Source organism: Salvelinus namaycush, chromosome 3, assembly GCF_016432855.1.
Source record: "Salvelinus namaycush isolate Seneca chromosome 3, SaNama_1.0, whole genome shotgun sequence".
NCBI classification, from domain to species: domain Eukaryota; kingdom Metazoa; phylum Chordata; class Actinopteri; order Salmoniformes; family Salmonidae; genus Salvelinus; species Salvelinus namaycush.
The window spans coordinates 96,090,846-96,099,810 of NC_052309.1; the positions used below are offsets into that span (position 1 = coordinate 96,090,846).

The 8,965-nt window shown below is 42.6% G+C and overlaps 1 protein-coding gene across 3 annotated transcripts; it reads left to right on the forward strand.

The window, feature by feature from the left end:
- Positions 1-2,026: 2,026 nt before the first annotated feature.
- LOC120043759 (immunoglobulin lambda-1 light chain-like) lies at positions 2,027-8,154 on the forward strand. 3 transcript variants are annotated; one of them, XM_038988321.1, is made up of 5 exons: positions 2,472-3,236; positions 3,333-3,424; positions 5,070-5,338; positions 6,689-6,729; positions 7,588-8,154. In XM_038988321.1, exons 1-5 carry the CDS (start codon positions 3,197-3,199, stop codon positions 7,911-7,913), a joined length of 768 nt encoding a protein of 255 aa, XP_038844249.1. In that variant the 5' UTR covers positions 2,472-3,196; the 3' UTR covers positions 7,914-8,154. The 3 variants fall into 3 exon arrangements, 1 of the variants encoding a protein (XP_038844249.1); XR_005476506.1 differs by lacking the exons at positions 5,070-5,338; positions 6,689-6,729; positions 7,588-8,154 and adding an exon at positions 2,027-2,268 and having other exon boundaries at positions 3,106-3,236; positions 3,333-3,487; XR_005476505.1 differs by lacking the exons at positions 5,070-5,338; positions 6,689-6,729; positions 7,588-8,154 and adding an exon at positions 2,027-2,230 and having other exon boundaries at positions 3,106-3,236; positions 3,333-3,487.
- The last annotated feature ends 811 nt before the right edge of the window (positions 8,155-8,965 follow it).

Genomic DNA, 8,965 nt, shown 5'->3' on the forward strand with positions numbered 1-8,965 from the left:
GGTTTTGTTTTGGCCTGGTATGGTTCCCAATCAGGCAGCTGTCAATCGTTGTCTCTGATTGAGAACCATACTTAGGTAGTCTGTTTTCCCACTGTTAGTTGTGGGTGGTTATTTTCTGTTTAGTGTTTGTTGCACCTTGCAGAACTGTTCGTTTGTCGTTTTGCTGTTTTTGTTCGAGTGTTCATATTTATTAAAAGTATTATGAATACTTACCACGCTGCACTTTGGTCCTCTTCTCCTTCTCCCGACGACGATCGTTACAGTGAAGTGTTTCCGTGCACATGCGCAGATACTTTGTGTTACTGTGTGAGAGTGAAGTGTTGCATCTCGCTCATCTCAGTATCTCTGTTGCTGCTCTTTGGCAACATCATTTTACTGAGTCTACCTTTTAATTCATATTTAATTAAACTACTCCTTTTTAAATCGTTTTTTCAAAAGAAACATTAAACATCTAATAGTTAAATCATATTGTAAAATCAGATGAGCTGGTTCTACTCTTCTTGGAAATGTTGTGGTGTTTTGTGGTGGAAAGCTGAGCAGATTGAGTATAATGTAGATACCTATAGATAGATAGGATAGTTACCTATAGATAGATAGGATAGAAATGTTTAAACAATAAATACAACATTTTGAAGTTTGCATTCAATTCCTACTCCCTTTTGCACACAACAAGCTTCCACTCCCCGCTTTCACAAGGGGATTCATGGCTTATTTAAGAAGAAATCATCAACCCTGTTACTTTATTTGGCACTTAACAGGCTTTTGTTATAGTCAATTCTTTATTTAACCTCTTGAAATGGGAAAACACGTTGTTTATGAAGGTGAATATGTGCTATTTATGACAAAATCAAAGTTGTTTTTATCAATTTACACTTTTCAATAGGCACCGAATTGGTGGAACGACCCAGATGCTGGGCGGAGAGAGAGAGAGAAGCATTCAAGTATTTCAGACTAGAACACCTGCCTCTATTTTACCTTAATGCAGGAATGCCTGGTCAATGTTTAGTTTGAAGTGCCATTATTACATGGTTTAAACTGTTCTCTAGTATTAACATTAGATGTTGGCCTCAGTATAATTTTCAGCATGAATGAGAAATATGACCTTGTAAGATTCAACTCAATATTAGGAAGGTGTTCTTAATGTTTTGTACACTCAGTGTAGCGCGGCGTCATGTTTCACATTCTGCATCAGTGATCAGAATAGAGGCTGCAGTTCTCTCAACGTCCACCAGAGGAGAACACAGGACCACCAATAATGACACAAGATATAACGACATTAAAGCAGGCACAGTGGCACTAGTCAGACAGACCACTGATTTCAGTCCCATCTAGTCTCCCATCCTTCTGTCACACCCCAGAAAAAACAGATTGTTTCATGTCTACTATCTCTAGTTAACAGAGTCATTCACCAGGGACGTGTTCTAGATCTGACACTGAGTTACAGGCAGTGATGTGTTGCTCCCTTTCTCCCCCAGAACACCTGCTTCCCCTCCTCCCCTTATTTATAGCTTCATGTAAATTTAGAGGTTATTTTATCTCCTCCCAGAACTGTGTGGGGAGAGGGGGGTGGACTGAAACTGAGGGTATGTCCCAAAAGGCATTATATTCCCTTTATAGTGCACTCTTCTTAAGGGCCCATTGGGTTCTGGTCAACGGCAGTGCGCTATAAACAGAGTAGGGAGACATTTGGGACACATCCTGAGTACCTCCTCATTATGTTGGTCCTGTGTAGAACTAGTATAGGATATTCAACTCCAGTTATGGTTTGATGGAGGTAGAATATGAGTCAGTGATGAAGACAGGGCCTAATGTAGAGCAATGAGAGCAGCTGGTGATTGGTTAACTTCAGAGGCCCCTCCCTCTGTTCCTCCCTGTCTGTCTCCTTATAGGTGGGTCCTGCAGCCTCTCCTCTCCTCACACTCCAACCCTGCTCATCTCTCAGCTGGACAGAAAGGGCCGTTCACACCACACACTGACAACATGCTGGGAACAATCTGTACTCTCATCACTGCTCTAACATGTAAGGAATTTACTGTATGTTCAATCTGAATCCCCAAAATGCAATACCAGTTTAATATTAATTTATGATTTAATGTCTTAAATTGTGTGCTTAATTCCCACAGATGTCAGTTGCCAGAAAGCAGTGACACAGACACCTTCAGTACTGACTGTCAGTTCAAAGGGGACTGCTACTTTTCACTGTGACATTACCAAAGGGGAAGGTTATTATGTAAGCTGGTATAAACAGGTTCCAGGAGGAGCTCCTCAGTATGTGTTAAGGTTTCACCGTACTCAGGCCTCCCCTGATGAATATGGTTCTGGTTTCTCCTCTGATCGTTTCACATCTAAAGCCACGTCTGATAAGGATTTTCAGTTTATAATCAGTAATGTGGAGGAGACAGACTCAGCAGTGTATTACTGTCAGACATGGGACAACTCTGTTAAAGAGAACGTATCACAGTGATATACACCATGACAAAAACCTCCCCACCAAACACACTCACTTCTGCTTTCAGATGTTCTGAATATAGACACTAACTGAATGTCAAGTCATCCTGAACCAGTGTGTCTGCAGTAGGAGAACATTCCATGCTTGTGTTTTACACAAAACCCTTCACACATTTACTAGAATGTTGTCATTAACAATTACACCTAATTGTCACAAAGCATGAATGATAAAGTGATATTCCAGAAGGTTCAGTCCTAACAGAAGACTCCATGTATCAGACAACCTCCATGATAGTCAGTCCCCTGGTTTACAGTAGAGACATATTACATCAACAGTCATTTAGTGATCTACTGTTAGTTCAGAACCCCACTATCAGGTCCAGATATTATTATCATTATGTTATTATTACACATATTATGACATGCTGATTTTAAGAAAACTTACCAACACAACTCACATGAAACTAAATACTGCTATTTTCAGTGTAACCAAAATGATCTCAAATGGTTTTTGTTAGTCCAATATAAAATATAGATATTTTTGATAGTTTAATAGTTACAGTAATATAAATTCATCAGAAGTCCGTCATTACAGAAGCTGATAGGGTGAGATATAGAGGCCCCTCCCTCTGCTCCTCCCTGTCTGTCTCCTTATAGGTGGGTTCAACAGCCTCTCCTCTCCTCACACTCCAACCCTGCTCATCTCTCAGCTGGACAGTAAGGGCCGTTCACACCACACACTGACAACATGCTGGGGACACTCTGCACTCTCATCACTGCTCTAACATGTAAGGAGTCTGACTTCCTGGAGATTTTACTTCCTGGTTTATTAATAATGAGTCTGTATGTTTCTCTTTACTACATGTCATCTTCTTATTTCCCAGGTGTCAGTGGTGTGACTGTGGTGACACAGAAGCCTCCTGTTGCGACAGTGAGGAAAGGAGAGACGGCCACTCTGGACTGTAACCTGGGGACTGTTGATAATAGAGACGGCCACTCTGGACTGTAACCTGGGGACTGTTGATAGTAGAGACGGGCACTCTGGACTGTAACCTGGGGACTGTTGATAATAGAGACGGCCACTCTGGACTGTAACCTGGGGACTGATGATAATAGAGACGGCCACTATGGACTGTAACCTGGGGACTGTTGATGATAGAGACGGCCACTCTGGACTGTAACCTGGGGACTGTTGATGATAGAGACGACCACTCTGGACTGTAACCTGGGGACTGTTGATAATAGAGACGGCCACTCTGGACTGTAACCTGGGGACTGTTGATAATAGAGACGGCCACTCTGGACTGTAACCTGGGGACTGTTGATGATAGAGACGGCCACTCTGGACTGTAACCTGGGGACTGTTGATGATAGAGACGACCACTCTGGACTGTAACCTGGGGACTGTTGATAATAGAGACGGCCACTCTGGACTGTAACCTGGGGACTGTTGATGATAGAGACGGCCACTCTGGACTGTAACCTGGGGACTGTTGATAATAGAGACGGCCACTCTGGACTGTAACCTGGGGACTGTTGATAATAGAGACGGCCACTCTGGACTGTAACCTGGGGACTGATGATAATAGAGACGGCCACTCTGGACTGTAACCTGGGGACTGTTGATAATAGAGACGGACACTCTGGACTGTAACCTGGGGCCTGTTAATAATAGAGAAGGCCAGTCTGGACTGTAACCTGGGGACTGTTGATAGTAGAGACGGCCACTCTGGACTGTAACCTGGGGACTGTTGATAATAGAGACGGCCACTCTGGACTGTAACCTGGGGACTGTTGATAATCGAGATGGCCACTCTGGACTGTAACCTGGGGACTGTTGATGATAGAGATGACCACTCTGGACTGTAACCTGGGGGCTGTTGATGATAGAGATGGCCACTCTGGACTGTAACCTGGGGACTGTTGATAATAGAGACAGCCACTCTGGACTGTAACCTGGGGACTGTTGATAATAGAGGCAGCCACTCTGGACTGTAACCTGGGGACTGTTGATAATAGAGGCAGCCACTCTGGACTGTAACCTGGGGACCGTTGATAATAGAGGCAGCCACTCTGGACTGTAACCTGGGGACTGTTGATAATAGAGGCAGCCACTCTGGACTGTAACCTGGGGACTGTTGATAATAGAGGCAGCCACTCTGGACTGTAACCTGGGGACTGTTGATAATAGAGGTGGCCACTCTGGACTGTAACCTGGGGACTGTTGATAATAGAGACAGCCACTCTGGACTGTAACCTGGGGACTGTTGATAATAGAGACAGCCACTCTGGACTGTAACCTGGGGACTGTTGATAATAGAGACGGCCACTCTGGACTGTAACCTGGGGACTGTTCATGATAGAGACAGCCACTCTGGACTGTAACCTGGGGACTGTTGATAATAGAGATGGCAACTCTGGACTGTAACCTGGGGACTGTTGATAATAGAGATGGCCACTCTGGACTGTAACCTGGGGACTGTTGATAATAGAGACGGCCACTATGGACTGTAACCTGGGTCTCTTGATAGTAGAGACAGCCACTATGGACTGTAACCTGGGTCTCTTGATAATAGAGACGGCCACTATGGACTGTAACCTGGGGACTGTTGATAATAGAGACGGACACTCTGGACTGTAACCTGGGGACTGTTGATAATATTGCTGGTTGGTATAAACAGGTTCCAGGAGGAGTCCCTCAGTGTGTGTTAAGGTGGTACCACACTGGTTGGAGCTCTGTAGATTATGGTTCTGGTTTCTCCTCTCATAAATTCACATCTAATCATCAGTCTAAATCAGATTATTGTTTGATTATTAACAATGTGGAGGAGACAGACTCAGCAGTGTATTACTGTCAGACTCAAAATGACTCTCCTATCACAGTGATAAACACCATGACAAAAACCTCCTCACCAAATACACTCACTTCTGCTTCATGCGTGGCAGAGGGGTGAACTCTAAGAAACAGCAGTTGGTCAGTGATTATTATAACAATATATACATGTCACAATGGGAGATCTGGAAATGGAAGAACCATCCATTCCTACACGTCAACAAGATTATAAGAAGACATTGTCTGAAAGGAAACTGATGTTGTTTCTCTTGTTGTGATCATCACCATCATCATCATCATCATCATCATCATCACCATCATCATCAAGTCAACAATGCATCATATGGATATTGGTTTAACTGATGGATTCAAAAGGACCAGACACCAACAGCAGAATATGATGCTATACTATATACTGTTACTTCATAGAGAGGAACTCTAGAAAAGCCTGAGATGTTTGTAGAGAGAGTGAAGCTCTGTCTGAATGGGATGTTTCAGTTCCTGTCCTCTCAGTAGAGAGAGTGAAGCTCTGTCTGAATGGGATGTTTCAGTTCCTGTCCTCTCAGTAGAGAGAGTGAAGCTCTGTCTGAATGGGATGTTTCAGTTCCTGTCCTCTCAGTAGAGAGAGTGAAGCTCTGTCTGAATGGGATGTTTCAGTTCCTGTCCTCTCAGTAGAGAGAGTGAAGCTCTGTCTGAATGGGATGTTTCAGTTCCTGCCCTCTCAGTAGAGAGAGTGAAGCTCTGTCTGAATGGGATGTTTCAGTTCCTGTCCTCTCAGTAGAGAGAGTGAAGCTCTGTCTGAATGGGATGTTTCAGTTCCTGTCCTCTCAGTAGAGAGAGTGAAGCTCTGTCTGAATAAGATGTTTCAGTTACTGTCCTCTCAGTAGAGAGAGTGAAGCTCTGTCTGGATGGGATGTTTCAGTTCCTGTCCTCTCAGTAGAGAGAGTGAAGCTCTGTCTGAATGGGATGTTTCAGTTCCTGTCCTCTCAGTAGAGAGAGTGAAGCTCTGTCTAAATGGGATGTTTCAGTTCCTGTCCTCTCAGTAGAGAGAGTGAAGCTCTGTCTGAATGGGATGTTTCAGTTACTGTCCTCTCAGTAGTGAGAGTGAAGCTCTGTCTGAATGGGATGTTTCAGTTCCTGTCCTCTCAGTAGAGAGAGTGAAGCTCTGTCTGAATGGGATGTTTCAGTTCCTGTCCTCTCAGTAGAGAGAGTGAAGCTCTGTTGAATGGGATGTTTCAGTTCCTGTCCTCTCAGTAGAGAGAGTGAAGCTCTGTCTGAATGGGATGTTTCAGTTCCTGTCCTCTCAGTAGTGAGAGTGAAGCTCTGTCTGAATGGGATGTTTCAGTTCCTGTCCTCTCAGTAGAGAGAGTGAGGAGGTTATTGTACGGCTGTGTATACAAGCTGAATCACTGTGGTATTCGGACAAGGAACCAAGCTCTTTGTTACTGGTAAGTACCCTTTCTTTTAACCTTATATGGTTTTTTAAAATGGGTTTTGGTACTACATAATAGTTAATAAAGTTAAAGTACTTAACATGATATTATTTTTTCAGATTGATTTAGTTTAAATAACCTACTTTGTGGACTGATTATCAAGAGTCATGGACACCATGTGACATCTTCATAGCCTACAGTATATCTGTAGTTGTTGATTTCACATTTAAACTTAAAAAACGTGATGGACTATTTGACCATGTAGGTTACTGCTGTCACTTGACAACACTACTCATTTATAATGTCTCATACAATAATAATATATTTACTCAGAGGTAGATTTGAATGTGAATGCTACATAAAGTTGTATGAACCTTTAAAATGTTTGTCCCACGTTATATTAAATCATGATAAAATCATGTATATGGTAGTTACACACAATATTGCTACATGATTCATTACATTGCAGGCTACTACATTGCAGTTGGTAACTCTGTTTGCTGGTTGACTAGTAGTAGGATATATGTTTGATTGTATCCCTCATTCAGCACATCTGACTTCTTGATTATGTTTAAACGTAGAGATCTGAACTCATTATCCACTTGCACAGAAATCTGCTTCACCTCTGAAAAGTCACATATGGAGAGTTACTTAGAAAGTTAAACTACAAACAGAGATATGAGTAATATGTAACAATAGAATTACATGGTTTTAGTGCCTTTTAATTTATGAGCCCAACATGTTAATTGTTTGTAGCCTTTGAGAAAACGTTTTATTTTTTATTCTACAGTATAATCACACAACCCTGTTTCATTCTACTAACATATCAAATGATTTTGTGTAATATTTATTCTGCTCATTCCATTGGTCCAGACTCTACCCTCCCTCCGCCTGTCTTGACCATCTTCCCTCCGTCCAGCGATGAGTTGAAATCCAGCAAAGTCACCCTGGTGTGTCTGGCCAGTCAGATGGCCATGGGCTACGCTGATGTCAGCTGGACAGCGGGAGGGAATCCGGTCACCGGCGGCATCGCTACGAGTGGCCCGGTGCCGCAAGCCGACAAGACGTTTCAACTCAGCAGCTGTCTGACCGTTGACACGTCAGAATGGAACCAGGACAAAGTGTTCTCATGTAAAGTCACCGCGGGCTCCAAGTTCGCTGAGAAAGGCATCAAGAAGTCTGTATGCAGCACTGAATAGCCTGAGAACCATTGTAATGTCCAGTTGATTTTCTACATCACTTTTCAAGATATTGTTAATGCATTAGAAGTTTAACCTGCATATATACATTATGTTCCATGAAAGATAAATAGCTAATCACACTGATATCATAGGCTATATGATAAGTAGACTGTATATTTGAAATGGGTTGCGTTGCAGATGTATAATAGAGGAATAGTTAGAGCTTTGCTGTATTGTGGATATTAAATAAAGAACATTCTAAAGAACAAGTGTTTGTATTTGAGCATGTTGATGAGTTTCAGTGTTAGCAGCACTAAATGAGGGGGAATCTGGATAATGACTGTTTAAATTGAACCAAGACAGAAGAGCCCAGAATCCTTACCTGCTTTATTATCAAAACAAGGATTCTGACCAACCAGAGATGACCTAACAGTTGACTGTGCTCTAGTATTAACATTGGATGTTGGACTCAGTATCATTTCAGCATTATTACAACTGTATAGGTCTGGTCTTCACTTAGTCTCCCATTGACATCCATCCATGACTAAGTAAACACTCAATGAGGTCCTTTATCTTCTTCCCCAGAGTCAGATGAAGATCGCACAATGACTGGAAGTCTATGGGAAACGCTAGTTAACATTGACTGACTAAACTAACTAACTGCCTTCAAACTGGACACAGAAACATACAAATGGTATGAACAAGTCCATCTGACTCTGGGGAAGTATATAAAGGGCCTCATTGCCAAAATTCTGAAGTATCCCCTTAAGTGGAAGTTAGGATTGGTCCAACATATAGAGAGTCATGTCATGCTGTGTTTCACATTGCATCAGTGATCAGAACAGAGGCTGCAGTTCTGTCAACGTCCACCTGAGGAGGACATAGGACCACCAATAATGACTGAGGAAAGATCTACATGTACTTTACAACAGGAACAGCTGTCTGTAGACCACTGGTTTCAGTCCCACCCAAAGACCAGCTGATAGTTTCATATCTACTATCTCTAGTTATCAGAGTCATTCACCAGGGACGTGTTCTAGATCTGACACTGAGTTACAGTCAGTGATGTG

What these genes read in the sequence shown, in the direction of transcription:
- LOC120043759 (XM_038988321.1), top strand. Translation starts at nt 3,197, where the DNA reads ATGCTGGGGACACTCTGCACTCTCATCACTGCTCTAACAT. An exon ending in TCTCCTATCACAGTGATAAA is followed by an intron (nt 5,339 to 6,688) that starts CACCATGACAAA and finishes TACAAGCTGAAT; the next exon opens with CACTGTGGTATTCGGACAAG. An exon ending in AACCAAGCTCTTTGTTACTG is followed by an intron (nt 6,730 to 7,587) that starts GTAAGTACCCTT and finishes CCATTGGTCCAG; the next exon opens with ACTCTACCCTCCCTCCGCCT.